Source organism: Aplidium turbinatum, chromosome 1 (genome assembly GCF_918807975.1).
Source record: "Aplidium turbinatum chromosome 1, kaAplTurb1.1, whole genome shotgun sequence".
NCBI classification, from domain to species: Eukaryota; Metazoa; Chordata; class Ascidiacea; order Aplousobranchia; family Polyclinidae; genus Aplidium; species Aplidium turbinatum.
The window spans coordinates 63023451-63042863 of record NC_137472.1 but is presented as its reverse complement, the minus strand read 5'-3'; the positions used below and the strand labels follow the sequence as shown (position 1 = coordinate 63042863).

Here is a 19413-nt window from a genome sequence, read left to right as displayed (position 1 = left end):
GGTCAGGATAAATTAGAGTTAGAGCAATAATGTATGAATCCCGCGTAGATGACTTTGTATCATTTGATGATAAACAAGGTGGTTTGTTGACATGAAACATGGAGATCAATGAACCGCAGTCGAAACTATTATTCAAATCATGAGTTTGTGTTGGTTTGTTCAATATAAATTTAAGTTGTTTGATTTGTCTTGTTTATTTTGATAAAGAAGAGAAATGTTTATGACTCACAATTGTGTTTTGTAGCTTCAACTACGTGTTAAGTTTTATTTTGATTTGCTGAGTAACAGTTAACAAAACAACAAAATGTCTTTCGCACAAAATCAAGAAGAAAACAGAACAGCTTCAACTGAAGAGACTGGACGATCATTGCCAGGAAATTCTGGTAAGTTTGTTTTAAACAATTTGTCTAAGCGCCTATTTAAATATCTTATGACACCCTCTAGTGTTTGTAAAAACTTTTGCACTTCCATTGTATATTTGGTTGTATAGCCGAGTGGTGAAAACCATCATACGACAGTCGAAAGGACGATTGTTCGACACAGCTGAAGAGCACGCTGCTGTTTATTTCGCAAGACACTTAATGACGTGCCTGAAGGTGGACACGAATATTGACTTTCTTGCCTACGAAATTGAACATTAATGACAAAATTAACTAACTTAAGAAACGGGTGGTACAATATTCTGACATTTTCGTATCGCTGTTTTGGTTGTTTTGTTGCTAAACAAAAGCCGTTATAGTTAGACACCCCTAAAAGGAATTAAAATATGACATCATAACAATAAATTGTTTTGTTTCTTACAGAACAAACTTCGACCAACATAGCTGTTATTCAACAGCAAGTAATTCATCACGACAACCAACAGTATCAACAAGTATTCCAAATTGATAACCGGCAAAACATAACCAACATTATTCATCAACCAGAACAAAGTAATGTTCGATTTGGAGATCAGGAAGGTTTGTAAAATGTTCATGTTTATATCAAAAATAAAGTTTACTAATTTCAATATAGGCCTACATTTATTTGCAGTAGTGGGCTTTAAAAGTTGCCTCGTTTGTCATTGAAAATATTTTGCATTTTCAATTGTTCAACTTTTAACATTTTTGGGGAAATTTGATGAACTAATAGATTTTTGCAATACCATATTTTTAATTGCTCAATATTTTCTCCCAAAAAATAATTCTTCTCACCTGGAATATCAGCTACCTTTCTTTTGAAGAGCCCAACAATTAAATTTTCCCCTTCATAATTTTTACACTGAATTGATCTAATTTTTCCACATTATTTCTACATATTTGTAAAATTTGTGATTTAAAATTGGCAAAATTTTACACTAAGCCAATATTATCTGGGAATGTAAAATTTTTTTGCCAAGCCAAATATTTGGATTTCTCTTCAAGCTGATTGTTTGCAACAATTTAGCGACATCTTGAGTTGCTTTCATAAGATAGAGCAAAGTTAAAATGTACTTTGTCTATGTTGACATGTCATTGATTGCGTATGGTCGTTGCCTTACACTACGAGGCGTGATGTGAATCTTTCTCCATAAAATTAACTACAAGCTATACCTGTGTTTCAAGTAGGGTTGCCAATTTTGAGAGCTGCTAGGGACATAAACTTTTAAAGTACATACAAAATGTTTAGAATTTCCAAGCTAGGTATTGGCTGATACACTTTTTGCTGAGTCCGAATCGTGGAAATATGCCACAAATTGGGGAAATTCAAAATTAGTTTTAAGGAAAATCGCCTCATTATCTCAGTTGTTACGCGCCCGACTCAAAATCAAGCGGCGCTGGTTCGACTCTCGGGATGTGCGCTTGAGCAAAACATTTCAGGATTGCTCTTTATTCAGCGGCATCTAATGGATGGAAGTAACTCCCCGGCAACAACACTTCAACAATCGGAAACTTCACTCTGCCAATCTCGTTAACTGGCCCTGCGTCAAAAGCCCTATCAGAGGCCTTCGAGCCAACATACCAATAGTGATTGTCTGAAACAAAATGATTTCAACGTTTATTCAATGGAAAGTCGATTTAAAAATAATGTGATTTTGAAAACTTGTTTTTGTCATTAGATCCAAACAATGCCTTCGACAAACTAAAGGAAATAACTGGTCAACTGTACAAATCGGAATTTGATGTCGATGTGGCGAGGTTTGACATTCCCGTAACGAATTTGCCAGAAGTTCACCCAGAGCTTTTGTCGATTGACTTCTACGAAGGAAGGTTTATTCCTAACGACGACCAGTATGATCCCAAAACCAGACAAATTCAATTTAAAGAATCCGATAAAAAAGTTTCGATTGATCAATTAATTTCATGTGTAAAGTCACAAAGCTTCATATCAATCGTCGGTTACCCTGGGGCAGGAAAGACAACCTTATCAAAGCGCCTGACAAGGCGTCTAGACCAAACAAGAGACTTTCTTGTTCTGAGGATACCTTTCATAAGCATGAATGATTGCGAGGATGAGAAATTAACTTTGAAGGAACTTTTACTTGGAGATGTAAATTTTGACTTGAATACAGAAGAAAAAGATTGGGTTTTCAATTGGATGAAAAATCACATGCAAAATTGTTTTTTAATCTTTGACGGATTCGACCAGGTGAACTGGAATTTGATGGATAAAGTGAAAAGATCGAATTATCACACTTTACTCACCTGCCAGGAGCTTGTGTCGAATCTGTGTCGAGGTACTTTTTTACCTAATTGCCACATTGTATTCACCTCACGACCACACGCCATGCTTACAATTCCTAAACAATGTCGACCAGAGCAAACGTATTTTATTGGAGATTTAACGTCTGAAAACATGAAAAATTTAATTGTTGCTTTGATAAATGATGAACAAAAATCAAATAAAATGTTGAACAAGTTAACTGTAGAAACCCCTCATCTAGAATCCATTTGCCACAATCCTTTGATGCTACAATTGTACTTAAGAGCTTTCCTTGGTTCATCACAGGAAACTGTAAATATTTCAACAATGACCCAAATATTTCAAAGAGTGCTAGGAAACCTCAGAACATCAAAGCACACAATTGCTTTAACAGATGAAATTGTCCTTAAACTGTCACAAATCGCGTACAATGCAACAAATAATGGAACCGTAGTAATCACAACTGAAGATCTTCGAATCGAGAATCTTTTAACTAAAGATGTGCAAGATATTGTCGTGGCATTATTTGCTTCAAATAAACAATGCGGCCTTTTCGAGGGTAACCGACGATTGTATTTTTCACACCAAACTTTTCAAGAGTTTTTTAGCGCTTTATACATGGTCCATCAAATGCCTTTAAAAAAATTCAAATCATTTGTTCAAACTAATCTACTGGTCGATCACTGGTCAGTCGTTATTCAATTCTTATCCGGACTTTTGTTGGATTCATGCATGAATGAAGGTAATTATATTGTATAAACAATAGTTTTGCTATTGTAGTGAAATGGAATGCAATTGTGATTGTCCATGCTTGGACAAACTTTTTCTATTACTTAGCCAGGGGTTCTTAACCATTGCTACACGCAGCCACGCACCACTAGGGAATGGGAGACCTGTTCCCATGGAGAGCAAAAATTATGGAATTTTTGGGTTGTTTCCATAATGACGTAAGGAGCTATGTTCGTTACCGGGTTTCAAAGAATGTTCTAAAATGTAGACGACTGTTTTTTCAACCAATTCTAGAAGGATGTGGCCAGAACTGGTTGGTGATTTGAAGGTGGAACCAAAATGGCAAAAGGATAAGAACCACTGTACCAACTTAAGCTCTTTTAAATTAATCTACTAAATTATTTTTTCAGTTTAAAATTGTGTACAAGATACTGAAATGGTACAACGACGGTGTGCGGGTATACGCAATTGTATAAATATTATCATAAATTACAGAAGCTGCAACTTTTTGAATCAATTTGTATAGCTTCATAAACTAATTATGAACATTTTCTGCTGATCTATAGAATTCTGCAATGAATCAATTACCTTCAGATGCATCTACGTCAGCACTGACGCAATTAATATTTCAATCACCACCTCTGTCTTTACAAATTGCTTCAAGTAGGAATATCTACAGGACCACTTCAAATTTATGTTTGAAATAACCAAGTTGTTGATTTGTACAAAAGTAAAATTTTCGCCCAAGGGTTAGAAGCATAGTGGGCGTCAATCTTGGTTTCGCTGATTATTTGTTTTTGTTGTCGTTATAACCACACAGCTGCATTCAGCTATTTCGTCACGGTTGAGAAGGAATTTTACATAAACACTAATCGTTGATTGGTTGTGAAAATCCCATAACCTACTGAGAACACTAAATTGTTTCTTTTAAGTTTATTTCTAGTTTGTTTAGGTTAATTCTAAAAGTTTTACATAACTGTCACTGGACACAGTGATTGAAATATTGCTTCTTGTAAAAATTATCTTGGCCGCGAATCATTCTAGCCACTAGGTGACGCTCAACGACCAACGGTGTTGGAATGGTGTTACTCAACTGCACAAGTCGATACTTGAACCACCGTTGCTTGTTCTTGTTGATTCTTCGAGGATTTGTTACACTGAGCCATTGAAGCACTGTTGACCAATGACCATTGTTGTTGTTTTCATATCCAGGTTTATGCTAATGGATGAAAAATTATATTAAATTAGCTAAATAAAACATGGAAGAAGAAAGTCTTCCTGTCCACAATCAGATGTGTCTTGTCAGGCGTGCCATTGAGTGTCTGGCCACGACAGTTCATGTCACTTAGTTACAATCTGTGCGCTCGATAAGTTCTTATGTTTATTTCTTTCAGCTTCTTCGAGTCCTGCAGTCAACCAACAACAACCTTCCACTGAAATCTCTTTACCACAAATATCTTTCCAGCAAACACAGTCTTTGCAACCTCTATCAAGTAAGAATATATTCTGCTAACACCATCTAAATTTGGCCAGTAATGTTCATTGTTCAAGTACATCTAGACACAGACGAACCATGATCACCTTCTAAATAAACTTACCCCATCTACATTTACCACGCCTTCACCTTCGCGTTTGGGCGTTCATTATATTTGGGCATTTATTTTTATATTTTTCAAGCGCTGTTGGCTGTGATTGCCTTGATAAAAAAAAATAGAACCTAGTCAAGGACAACTTAATTACACGTAGCCTATAGCTACAGAACAATATTACAGTCTTCGCTTCTGCATGTACAACTGCATTGTGGCATGCCTTGATTATACGTAGCTTGCGAAATCCTAAATTATCTTAGCTCTAATACGTCAAGTCCGCCACATTAGCTCAATTGCTTAAGCCCCTGGCTTTGTACACAAAGAAAGCTCACGATCAAACGCCGCTGGTTCGACTCTCGGAGTATGCGCATGAGCAACGCATTTGAGTATTGATCCCTATTTAGGGTAAATTAGTGAATGGATTAAGAATTTACAGACAAGATTTCTACAAGAGGAAACCTTGTTCTGTCAGTCTCAGTAACCGGCCAGGCGTCAGTGGTTCAAACCTAGCTACAAGTAAGCGAAACTTCTTGGAATAAGCAGAAACTTTGTCGGTTCAAGGATAAAGATTCAAATCAACCAACTTGTCTGTTCAGTAACTCACAAAATGGAAACATTTGCTTCCTCTCAATGAAATTGTGAATCAATGCTGATGTCAGACCAACATTGAAAGGGTGAAGTGTACGAGTATAGCATATCTGCAATTGTGCATCCAATAATAAGGATAAAAAGGTTCTGGAAATATTCTTTTATTTAATTTTTTTTCTAGCTCTTGAGTTGTGTGCCTGAGCAACGCATTCCAAAGCAGCTTTCAATACTTTAATTTTAAAAGCAGAAAATATGAATCACTTTATAGAACTTATAGTTCGTGCTGACTGATGAAAACGCATTAACCAGTCTATGAATGAATGTGTGCATTCCAAGTTATGTTCACATTATAGTTGTCCTATGGCGCACTAAGTATCGCTCGACACTACTGTGCTGCGGCACACTGAGGTAGTTAACAGTTTTATTTGTCACTTTTCAGATTTCTTGCAAGATTCTATTCCTGAAGAATCCCATGCTTCAAATCAACCTCAATCATCTTCCCAGGATGCTTCAAATCAACCACAATCATCTTCCCAGGATACTTCAAATCAACCTCAATCATCTCCACAGAATGCTTCAAATCAACCTCAATCGTCTTCCCAGGATGCTTCAAATCAACAACAATCATCTTCCCAGGATGCTTTAACTGTTTCTCAAAAGCCACGACCTCAATCCTTAAAGAGAAAATTGAAACATTTAAAAAAAAAAAATATTTCCAAGTAAGAAATTAATTATATGATTTTAAGCTGGTTTATGTTGCTTTAAAACACAAACTACAACTAAAACAGGTTTTGAAATTTTATTTCACGTAACAAGAAGAAGATAAACGTTCTTTCAAACCTATCAAGTGTTTGTGCTGTTATTGATGATTATGGGTCAAAAATAATTTCAAATATTCAACTTTTATGTTTACCACAATTTCAATTAAACTTTCAAATTTACGTCTTTGCCCGGTTTTATCGCAATAAACGTCACAACAAATTAACAATGTGATTAACGCTCTTTGTGCTTTTACAGAATCATCTGCAAGTAAGCTTGAACTGCACAAGCAATTAGAGCATTGTCAATTTATTTCAATTTTTTTCTGCATTTCCAGTTAGATCAGTTTGCTCAACGATGTGCTATTGTTCAACCTCTCTGGCCATGTGCACTTATAGGGGGGGCAAAAGGTTGTTTTCTCTTCTTGCTGTTTTGTAACTTTTTAAAAACTTTTAACGTTTTGTACAACGTCAAAGGGGTACAAAACGTGTTTTCTTTGAACAAGGATATTTTTAAATTTTATGTTTTTGTGTTGAGAGTTTAATACATTTAGAAAAGTTGAGCACGAATCTTCATCATTAAAATTAGCAAAAATATCATCTACATACCTAAGATAAAGTTTCAGAAGTAAATCTTCAGAATCTTCAAGAATTTTTGTTTCAATATGGGTCCTACTGGTAGTCTAGAAGTACATGGTTCATTATTTGAGGGTATCTGTCAGCTGCTCTCAAAATTTTGATCACATTTCTGCCGAAACTTCGAAACTAATTCCTGCGATGTCAATCAGTCTGTGTGCGCTTGTGTAACCTATTTGCTGCGCTGCTCGCGAGCAGTCCATCAATAAAAATAATGTTATGACCAAGCAGCAAATCAACCAATTTTTTTCGATTCAACGTCTCTGAGCTGGTTCACTCTAGCACTGATAAATAACGTAAATAGGACGTGAAAAAAATGAATGAGTTTTCATGAGGTGTATTTTTTTTTCAGGTAAACAATTGCAAAAACGAAATGTATTTCTTTCAAAGCTGTATAAAAAAACTAGAAAAGTTGCTACGGGTAAGTAATTTGTTTGTACCTTAGTCGACACAGTTTTCTATGCTAAGGATGTTTTACTATTTTTAGGGTGGCCTATATTTAGGCAGTGATGTACGCGCATACAAAAAATTATGACGCCGTCAGCGCAAACGCAAACGTTCGAAAAACTATACGCCGCATGCGTCAACGCAACTTGTAAAAAAAGTTGGCAGCGTCAGCGTTAGCGCATACTCTAGCGCAAACTCATTTTATTTGCTAGGTGCCAAACATTCACACGGTATAAACCACTCGAAACAACACACTTTTCAAGCCACTTCGCGTTTTCTCGTTACAATAAATTATCTTTTTGGCCGGAAGGCACATCTGGCATTAAAAATATAAGTTTTTGCCTTTCGAAGAAGAGAGCTTAAAATACTTTTCCATGTAGGGCCATGGATTTGTATTATCATGCTACATTTCACTTGGAGATTAGTATTACCGTAAGTTATTCCCTGAATACAATAGTGTAGTGTAAGAAACTGTAGCATATGCCTATCAAGAAAATTCTAGTATTATAGGCTAATAACTGTCGCTCCTAGTAATATACTAACTGTCGGTTCCTAAAAATCCATTTTAAAAAACACTATTTTTAAAATGATTCCGTTTGAATAAGACTAATGTTGCTTTTAATGCCATGATTCTCTCAGTAGCCTAAGCTCTATGCTTTTTTCTGATAAGATTTTTAAAAAGTGGGTTAATGGAAGACAAAACTGCCAGACACAAGCAAGTTTAGATTCTGAACTGCACAACTCTTTGTTATTAGCATTCAGGGATAGTTAGCATTACTAGTGTTATTAGCAGTAGGCTACTCAAAAGCCTCTCACAATTGGCCCCTGGATGCATGTTTTGCTAAACTGCTCATCAAGTTACAAAACATATATAATTACATACTTACGCAACAGAATGTATAAATTGTCAAGTAAAAATTACCTTAGCTTGATAGCCTACTGTATGTAGACCTACACATTACTACGCTACATAGCCTACAACAAGTATAACGGGCAAAGGCAAAGTAATGTACTACATATAACATACAGAGTACAACATCATGCAAGCAATCACGGTCGGAGACCAAATATTTGAGTTTGTTTAGATACATAGGCTGCACTGCTCATTGCCTGAGAAGTTTCTGATTTGCCCCAAAATGCAAGACTTAACTAATATAAATTAAAGTGCTCACAATTGCTTACAAACGCCTTCAACACTGCTTGACTAAAAAAAACTTCACACTACGAAGCCAAGTCATTGTTTACATTTTACATGGAGCGACATTACCAACCAACCTATTTGCTTGCTTACATTACATTTCTGTTCTGACCCGTAATTTACTAAGTAATTTCTCAGTAGGCCTAACTAATTCTTTCTTTTTTTCTGCAAGACTTCAGTCTCCACGTGGGACTCTAGCGTCAAAGGCAGTAGTGCGATATACAAACAAACTCCAGCTGACTGAACAATAGATGACACTGTGACACAACAATAAAACAATGGGCAATTGCAAGACGCAACATTTCACAGTTTGACAAAAAAATTGCAAACAACAACTAAGACATTACAAAGTATGCGTTGACGCTATGCGCTAAAAAACCGCGAAAACTTTACGGCGCATCCTCAAGCGCAAACTATCCAAAAATATGTGGCCGCAAGCGTTAGCGCAAACAAAAAGTCTACGCCGCAAGTATGCGGCGTAGAATTTGCGGCGCATACGTACATCTCTGTATTTAGGCAACTGAAAACCAATATTGAATCATTCTTTTTAAGTTGTTTTGTTTGTAAAAGTGTTTAAATTTCAGGTTAATAAGATCAAAAGATGAAAAATTGCATAGTAAACGAAATCAGCCAGGTAAGGAAACAAAAGCTCTAGCAGCAAATGTTAGTGTAGATATAAGATTAAGCACGGAAGCATAAGAGAATAATAACTGAGCTGTAGCTTACAAAATAAAATGGAAAATCGTGGTCTCTTGGTCACATTCAAGCAACAGTACTCAATTCTTTCAGTGAGCAAGAACTTTTCAAGTTGAACTAATATTTTGTCAACCATCTCATTAATAGTCAGTAGCGTTGACAAGAGATCCAGATGGTACGTTCAGACCCTGTCAGAGATGATTTTAGGGCCCTTGACCTTTTCAAAGAGCACGGAAACCTGATAGCCTACCAGTCTCAAATTATATAGTAGAACAGCTACTCAGAGTCAAAACTGCATAAGATTCATTCTACTCAGAAAGCTTTGTAACACTTGACAAGTGATAATTATCATTTGTTCTGGCAGTGAGTCTTCCAGATCATCTGGATAACAGTGAACCAATACTATAGCGCTCTCTTCGATTTCGCTAATTTTGAATCCAATCCAGGTCTCGTTTGGATGTTAACCAAATTCAACTCAATGACTTTTCTTTAAAAGTATGTAACTGCATTTAAAAAGTGGCTGCGGCCATGAATCGAGAAAGATTGAATTCGGTTTGCTTTTTTCTTCTGTCCTCAGTGGTTCAGGTCAAAGTTGGATCAAAATTAAATGTAATTAATTACACATTTTTATGTTGACTACTGTAATTGTAATTGAGACAAAATATTGTTGCTGTATCCAGTGGTACTCGAAGCTATTTTTAATGGATAGACTGCAAAAATGCTTTACTGAAACAGCTTGAAATCCAGGGACTTGAATAAAATGAATCTCAGGATCAATATCTAAACATTTTTATCTAGATGCGCTGTTAACATGTCTCGATGCTGCTAACGTGTTGCAGTTGACATGCCCGTATATTGTATTCAACTCAATTTTTAGGTGTCTTTGTTGGAATACAAAGAAACGATATTGTGAAAATAAAGTACATTAACAAAACCAACCAAAGCAAAAGGTGACGGAACCGTGATGGTTTGACACGTGCATGTAAAAGATCTACTTTTATAGTATATGTATCACGGCCACCAAACCTGATAGTTAAAACAAGCAGCTTAGATGAATTCAGGGGCGCCGGAAGCGGGGGGCAGGGGTGCGGATGCCCCCTGCCCCCAATTTGTCTGTGGATGGGAGGGCAATGGTGCCCTCTTAAGGTCATGTAAGCTACTGCATATTTTGCTATATAACAATTTCTGCTATTCGCTTTTAGCCTAATTATAACCTTTCGTTTTTGCCTCAAAATAATATTTGCGACACAAAATTCTGTGTCACAGGAGGTTACATCATTATAACATAGCATAATGCCCTTCCGTGCCATTGTTCTTTGTATACCGAATACCGCTATGCAGGTTCTTGTATCATTACTCGATAATGGACTGAAAGATGAGCATTATCGCTATATCTTAAACCTTTAAAATCCATCTTAAAACTTAAAAAAGAATTGGCCTTTTAGCAACAAAAGTGCCCTTTTTTCATAATCCTACCACCCCCAGTCAAAAATCGTTCCGTAGCTCTGGATTAATTAGTGCAAATGTGTCAAACTCCTGGCCCGCGGGCCAAGTCCGGCCCGCGATGCAACATTTTTTGACCCGCAGGACGGTATTAAACTCTATTTAAATCTGGCACGCCGACATGCTGCATCATAAACAACTTCAAGTTTTAATCAATAATAAACTTACATCACTAAAATATTATTATTGTAACTGTCTCCGCCGCCAGTGTAGCCAAATCGTTTGGCAGCCACTGGCTTCAATCAGTCTTTCAACAAGGTTAATAGGATCTCCATTCTCCAAGACGATAACCTTCTCGAGGTTCACCCTGTCAGTACTGATTTTTCAGGAAGCTAATCATCGTCTAGGCTTGCGGGCTGACAGCCGCATAAAACACCGAGTGGGTGGTAAAAGGATAAACCCTCGGCCCATCTTCGGAAAGATGTCTAACTTTCAACAAGCACGTTCACTAAAATAAACAATAAGGAAGTTACACGAGACTAAAACTTAATAAATGTTTAGTTTGTAAGTACTGTACAGTGCATATTTGCACCAGCCAAAATCCTCAATATGCTTCATCAAGTTAATGTTAAGACAACAATTTATCTTTTACGTAATAATCGAACAAAAGACATTCTGGGTAAATTCCACGGTTGCTATATTGACGAATTTATGGTCAAAATTCAGAAATCTGGCGATGTTTGAAAACGTTTGTCTTCGTATTTATGGTTTGGTGTTTTGGCTCCTTTTTGGCGAATTTAGGGAACTGGTTTGGCTAAATCAATTCCTTTTGGCGATTAATCAATTTGCTAAAACGTGCTTGAATACTCGGGTATTTGACACTTGAACCTAAAAATATGTGGTTAACTCACCTACTGACCTTTTTTTTATTTTTTAGTCGCACTAGCCCACAGTGTTTGAAAGACCTGATTTTTCTGCAGAGTTTCGATAGTTTTGTCTCTGAGTCGCGACATTTTTTTCAACCAATATGCTCAAAATTGCTGGCAAAACCACCTACTATTGTTGCAAAGTCCGAAGTACCTTGAAACATATTTTGAAATAAATATTGAACTAGTCTGGCTCGTGACTTGTACTGATGTTTTAGTTTTTGCCCGGGTGTATTTGTGTCTGGCACCTCTGCATTAGCAGAAAGAATCAGCTGTCTCCTTGTTCCTAAAAAACTGGAGTGCCAGTTTTTGAAGCAATGCGGACGACTAACCTAACAACTATCACAAAAACAAATTGCATCATATATATTGCAGTTAAGAAGTATAAATACAAGGACTATTTACAAATTTTGTACAAAAATAAAGTGCTTTCAGCAACGACAGTGAGTAGCCTACAGATTGCAGAAGATAAATACACAACATGGCAGATGGTTGCCTAGATTAAATAGCATTACCATCATTAGGTTCCTTGCTCGTATTGAGGGTTGGATACAATGCGCCATTGTTCTCGACCATGAGCTGTTAGTACTCCATTTTCATAACTTAAATAGAATAGCCTACACGTATTACAGTTTTCATATAACAAATAAGGGTTGCTTTGTCACACTTAGAAGCATTACTATATTTTTATAAATAGGCCTAGCAACATTAAAATCATTCAGCAATAGCCTACAAAACTACAACTTATTTCTTTTTTGTTGAAGTGGATTGATTATGAATGTAAATATAGAAAGCTTTTTGTCAAATTATCCTTTTGCAATTTTAAAGCTTGTTAGAAAATATTACTTATTTTCAGAAACTTAAAATAGATGTTCAGGAGACAAAACTTCAAAATCATTTAATCTGATGTAACTTCAATAAAAAATCCAAACAATCAATTTACCTGGCATTAACTTTCACCTTAATTTCGCGTAGATTACAATTTTTTCTGGGAAACACTACGCAGAAAACTCCCGCGCAAACCTGCAGATGACAATTTGTGTTCATTTTAGTGCAGAGTTGCCGAAACAAATTTAAGCAAGTTTTTCTAAGCTTAAATTTGCATTTTTTGGAGTATGTGTGTAGTTTTTAAACATTACAAGGTGATCGTATATTTTATTCGATTTTTGAAAAAAATATGAAATTAGTGCTTTATGTGTTTTTTCCCAAATGGTTTAGAATTTTCATCTTTATTCTATTGCTCGTTGCACCAACTACTATTTTATTTGAAACGTATTTGGCAACTCTGCACAAAAACTCCCGCGCAAATCAGCAGATGACAGTCATTTTATTTTTAGTTGTTGAATGATGTGCTTGAAAAAAGTTGCAACAAGAAATGGTTAGTTTCAGCTTTCAATTCAGTCATCATTTCGCTCAGTTTCACTAGAGAAATGTTTTAAAGTTGGTCTCTGTCCTTGTCTTCTAATTGTGGAACAAAAGGCATCAGATTGGAATAAGTTACAGCAAGAAATAACTGATTGAAAATTTTCTTGATCAAGTTGTAGAGTTGCTGCGAAGATTTATCGAAAAAGAAATCAAAGTTTATTTCAATTTGCAAGCTTTTGGTTAGTTTCATATTTTAGAAAAAGTTTAGTTTCTAACTACAAAGCTAGACTAAGACGGCCAAGGGTATTTTACAAATTTGAACTTTGACTTAAACCTAAAAGTTTTGTTTAAAGGTTGTGTCTATTTTTCCCATGCAAGTATTGCCAGATAAGCAATTCTGCCCTAATTTGAGTAACTTCAAAAACCTTGAAAACAGAAACTTGTGAGTTGGAAAATTTTTGATGTCTCAGACACAGAAAACATTTCTAATCCCAACTCTGGCAACCCTTGCCACAAAACAATGATTTTTGATCTTTGTTGTTCAAAATGTTTTTGTATTTTGTTTACGAGGTAAATAAATTAATGTTTTATTTTTAAGTGAACAACTTGTGTTCAGTGTTTGATTATTTTATGGTTAGAACCAAACTGTGGTTTTAGATTACAACCTGGTTAGCCGTGCTAATATTGATTGATATTATTCCTGCATTGTTAGATCACGATGATCCACGCTCCATCATCGCCATCAGCAGAATCCTGAGGGAAGGCAACGACGAGGAAGTGACTGTGGCCGCAGGAAGTCATTTTGATGGAGGGAGGATAGAGATAAAATCCTCCGACACTCAGAATGACTTCCATGCGGTGACGTCATTCCTCAAATCGATGCCAAGGCGGATTGGAAATCTTGATCTGTCCGAATGCAAAATGAATTCCAACCAATTTCTTCCTTGGAAGGAAGCGATCAAATCGATGCCTGGATCCGTAAGTCATGTTTAACTTTTATAACCAACCTTTAATTACATTGATCCATGGTTGCATTAACGTCAGTTGTTATGTTGATTCAACGTTACTTTACATTGTTTTATCGTCCGAGTCCAAATCAGTTTCCAATTTTTCTTAAACTTACCCAAATAAACAAAACGTCACAAACAACAACATTATTTAATTGTTGCATCATAATTATTTGTGTTTAGATTGTTTGGATGGGTCTCCAAGGCAACTTCCTATCTATCAATGACGTCATCGAGGTAATGAGAAAAGTTGAGGAGTGGGTTGTGGTGGGGCATTGCCTCGATGATGGTGATGGGAGGTGGAGAGTTCCGAACTTGATGGAACGATCCATGTTGAAGGAAGCTCTGGATCGGTCGGACAATAAGGTGAAAGTTACGTTGTATCAACGTTATCTAACATGTAGAGTACATTACGTGGTATCAACGTTATCTAACAAAACATGTAGAGTGCATTACGTGGTATCAACGTTATCTAACAAAACATGTAGAGTGCATTACGTTGTATCAACGTTATCTAACAAAACATGTAGAGTGCATTACGTTGCTTCAACGTTATCTAACATCACATTTACCAAACTCTAACCTCAAATTGTTCATAATATTTTGGTTCTGGTAATTGTAGCCTAGCTAGCCTATGGTAGCCTACAATCACCAAGGTTTGTTATTCTATCGTTGATTCTACGTCAATAAACATTAAATCAACATGAAGTATTTGCATCAACATTACATTGATTCAACGACGTTCCATCAATACACAGTTGGAAGGATCCAAAGTATTCCAAGTTTGGAAACGTCTTTAATTTAATTATTCGCTTCGTCTTTTACAGAAGTTGAAGATCGTGGTTGGCCCCTATGACGTCATCATCCACAAGGATCGATGGAGATGATTGAAAGATTTTGTTGTTTATTTATTTGATGTTGTTTTATGTTGAAATAATGTTATCCGTTCTTTGTTTATTATATCATTACGACGAAGTATCAACGATAAACGACGTTGTATCACCGTAAACTTCAACGTTGCGATAATGAAATTGTTGTCAGGAAAGTTCTGGGAGGTGACTTCTCTTCAGCGACCTCTAGTGTTGCTTATTCTAAATTTTATTTAAAATTTTCAATAAAAAATTCAAATCAATTTATTAGCTTGCAGTGTTGCCAGGTGAGTCAATTGTAAAGTGTTGCCAGATTAGACTTCTTCAAATTTTAACAAATGCTTCAAATCTGGAAGCAGCTGACCACATTTAATTTGTGTACAGTGTTGCCAGGTGAGTCAATTGTAACGTCTTGCCAGTTTTTTTCTTTTCAAATTTCAATAAATAGTTGAAAGAGATTTGAAAGTAACTGAGACTTGATTGCAGGTAACGTCAAATCAGCGTTGAATAAATAATTGTATAGTGTTGCCAGATTAAATTTTTTTTGTTAAATTGACATACATACAAATAGTTTACAATTTATAACTAAAGAAAAAATGTTAAATCGTAATTTCTGTAACGAAACACTTAATGCAAGATTGTTGAACTATGGGCTACCTCTAAATACCCGTTATCTGGCATTTTTAGTGCTGCATGATGTTATTAAATAAAATTAGTGTTTATTGTAGTCAATTCGAAATAATAGAATATCAAAAACATCAACAATATTGCAACCTGCTAGAAATTTTCCGCAACTGCGAAGCAAAACTCACGCCTCTGGCAACACTCGACAATTATTAGGCATTTTCAGAAGTCGGCAGACATTTAGACTTTGAGGGTTTTCAGACCGTAATCTTACTCCTATTCTCCCAATGGTAGCCCAAACAGTAATCCGTAAAGCTGGATCTGGCAACCCTGACAATGGGCATTTAGAGGTAACATACTTATGAACTCGAAGCTTTGATTGAAAAAAGTTAGTGAGGAACAGACAATTTTTCGGTATGAGGGCTTCATTGGAAGATTTTGGTGGTTTCAATAAGTCAGATGAAGGTTTTGGTTTATAAAGATGTAGACGTGGGGCAGGAAGGTGTGAGGGTACGGTACATCAAGAGGCGACGTCGATTATTTGTCCGATTCTAGGCTAGGGCTTAGCTCGGCATGTAAAGGGAAGAGAGGGAGCAGTAGCCTAGTCTTGTTTTCAAACGTTGATCGGGAGGAGATGATAAAATACTCTGTAGGTGAGCCACAGTGGTTGATTGAAGAGGGTGCTATCGGGATTGAATTTGTTTTCGTCCGCCCGGATATCTCAATTGGTTAGCGCGTGACTTCGTAAACGAAGAACCTTCAAGATCAAGCGGCACTGGTTCGACTCTAGGGGTGTGCGCTTGAGCAACGCATTTTAAGAACTGCTTTTCATTCAGCGGCACCCAATGGATGGAATAATTCCCCTGCAACCACATTTCAACAATCGGAAACTTCACTCTGTCAATCTTGGTAACCGGCCCTGCGTCAAAAGCCTCTACAAGTATGCGAAACTACTGGGAATAACCAATCAAGGCTTGCTATCAGTCGGAGGATAAAGATTTAAAACCAACCAAACCACCACACGAACAAGGTTCGATGATTGAAAGACGTTGTTATTTATTTACTTCATGTCATTTTTAATAAATTGATGTTATTCGTTGATTGTTTGTTTGTTTATTACATGGATCGCTAATTCGACGATGACAAACTATTAACGATAAACGAAATTGCATCAATGATAGAGAGAAACCCTGTAGTTAATTGTACTTTTTTGCTTGTGGCCCACTAAAACTGAAAAAAGTTGGCCGTAGCCCTTTAGTATAAAAGATATCTCGTAATTGTTGACAAGGTGCCACTATACTTTAAGGTGGTGTCTTTGAATCTTGTAAATCTAACAATTTTATAACGTTTTTACACCAATCCCACTCCAGTCCATTTCTGAATATAATGGAGACCAAATGAGGCAGGTAGCATTGTTCGTAGAAGTTGCGTCATAAACAGGGTAGAAGCATAATAGTAAGCCTGAAGGTAGAAACATGAACAGAATGCCAACTACGTCTGCTAGGGCTCCAGCGGTGCAACCATTCGTTAAGCGCGCTCATTGCCAATATATGCTGCATAAGTGTTCAAGCTGAAAAGTGGACTGCATTAAGTGGCCGATACATAAGAGCTACCGTAACCCTCAATGATTTAGCCCCAGGCAAGGGCGTCCGCACATAGAGGCAAATGGGGTCAGCTGACCTCCCCTGGAAAATGGTTGGATGAAAAATGAAAAAACGAGAACATGCAAAAATAGGCAATTTTCTGAAAGGGGGGAGAGGTGAAGGTGATAGGCTACGAGTGATGACTGGCTGGTCGGGTGCAACCTAATTCGTACCATGAACATTTCGTACCATCAGTTCGTACCTTAAAAAGATCGAGAGAAAAAATTAAAAAAAGCCGAAGTCGCTAATCGCAGTTTCCGCAAACATTTTAAAAGGGTTCGGGTATCGGATTCGTAGAATCGGTTAGGTATCCTTTTCCTTTTGGTATCCGTTTCCTTTTGTTGGTTTTATTCACGTAAACTGTTGGTAACTATGATTGCTGTGGTTTTCCGACAAAGAAAAATAAATTGAATTGTATCGGTATCAGCAAACAAACAAACTGAAAAGATTGAGAGAAAAAAATAGAACATCGCTGATCGCAGTTTCCGTTTTTCCGCAGTTTTTGCAAACATTTTATAATTTCCGGTAGGAATGATCCTAAGAGTTTGCCGAAGTCGCTGATTGCAGTTTTCGTAAAATTTTTAAAAGGAGGGTTAGTGTTGATAGGAGTTTCCGCAAACATTTTAAACGGGTTAGGATTGATCGGAGTTTCCGCAAACATTTTAAAATTTCTGGTAATGATCCTAAGAGTTTTTGTAATGATCCTAAGGTACGAACTGACGGTACGAATTGTTCATGGTACGAATTAGGTTGCATCCAGCTGGTCAAGCTCTCCGATTGTGATCATTACCCTTCTTCGGGAGTATCCCACTTCCTCTATTAATTTACGAAGATACCTACGAGCTACCCGTAATCGCAAAATTCGACTTGAGCTCCTGTAGGCTACTCTCAGAACCACATTACTAGTGCGGGCACTGGCTTCATCTCACATAAATCTGAAGAAAGATAATTCACAGTTTCAGATAAAATCATCTCGTGTTTCGTGAATTCAATGAAGCTGTTCATAAAATTGAATCATGCAGAAAAGAACAATCAGCCACCAGTTTAGTTAATCAGTTCTTGAATAAAAAGTGAAGTCGACGTGGGTCTTTGCCGAAATCTTCGATGACTTTTTGGATGAACAAATTTATGTCCGAGTTTATTCGGCTTTTGTGGACACTCATCATACACAGCCCGGTTACAGTGGCGTAGCCAAAAAAAATAATTGGGGGGGGCCAAATATTTTATGAATTGAAGAGAACGACAAAGTGTTTGATTTTAAGACATCGCCACCTGATGTGCAGTGGCGTATCCTGGTGAGGGGTTAGAGCGTGCCGAAGGCACGCGTATTCTAGGAGGGTCCGGGGGCATGCTCCCCCGGAAAATTTTTGAAAAATTACACTCAAATAATGGATTATAGCGCTTTCTGGAAATACTTTCAGGGTAATATTTGTATGAAATTTATTAGCAGATAAACAGCTATTAACTTATTAAAGGTAGCTGTAACACGAACGGACAAAAACTGCGGCTAAAATTAAAGAATACAAAAAGCTCAGCTACACAAAAACTACACAAAAACCCAACAGAGTAAGCGATTCTGAAATTGCTTACACAGATTAGTTAAAAGAAACGTAAATCGCGTAAACTTTGCGCGATTTACAATTTTCAAAATTTATTGGTGTCTTTCTGTGTGTCTAAAACAAGTCCTGGGGGTGTTAATAGCCAGATGTCTTGGAAAACGATATAAATTTCTACAAATTATATTATATTTTCAACAAGGGGTTCAACTTCGGAATCCAAACTTTGAAAATTTTGAGGGGGCCATGGCCCCTTTCGCCCCCCCCCCCTGGCTACGCCTATGCCCGGATAGCATGTCGTCAGACATGGTTGATCTGAGCCATGTTTTGGTCACCCGCCTCATTGTGCTGAATGATCTTTCTACCGTAGCCTACAAGTAGTGGCGAGGAGGGTCAGTAATGCTATCATCGCTTGACGTACAGCTGGAAAAAGTTCGGGGATTAGTGCTGGAAAAATTTTGGGTATTAGTGCAGAACGCTCAAATCTTTTTAGGCTCACTGCAAATCTCAAATCACCACATATAGGCTACTGGTAAACTGGATTAACAGCTTGCCACACTTCTACCAGTCCTTGGCAGATTGAAACTAAGCTATTTGAACAATGAGTGAAAAAGAAAAGGAACTTAAACCTGATGTCATGGTCACATACACAAGGCCAAAAACAATTGGAAATTATGT

At 36.9% G+C, this 19413-nt stretch overlaps 4 protein-coding genes across 9 annotated transcripts in view; 3 read left to right on the top strand and 1 right to left on the bottom strand.

The window, feature by feature from the left end:
* LOC145765258 (uncharacterized) overlaps positions 1-14989 on the top strand; it is a 48305-nt gene extending 33316 nt beyond the window's left edge. The window contains exons 2-3 of the mRNA XM_082577155.1: positions 14227-14409; positions 14871-14989. Coding sequence (XP_082433281.1) covers positions 14227-14409; positions 14871-14930 — 243 coding nt within the window. The 3' untranslated portion in view covers positions 14931-14989. The remainder of the gene's footprint in view (positions 1-14226; positions 14410-14870) is intronic.
* LOC145774829 (uncharacterized) overlaps positions 1-19413 on the top strand; it is a 395287-nt gene that overhangs the window by 69279 nt on the left and 306595 nt on the right. The window lies entirely within an intron of this gene.
* LOC145786235 (uncharacterized) overlaps positions 1-19413 on the top strand; it is a 370479-nt gene that overhangs the window by 209303 nt on the left and 141763 nt on the right. The gene's annotated exons all lie outside the window — the stretch shown is intronic.
* The window catches only part of LOC145766021 (ATP-citrate synthase-like), a 363348-nt gene that overhangs the window by 295038 nt on the left and 48897 nt on the right, over positions 1-19413 (bottom strand). The window lies entirely within an intron of this gene.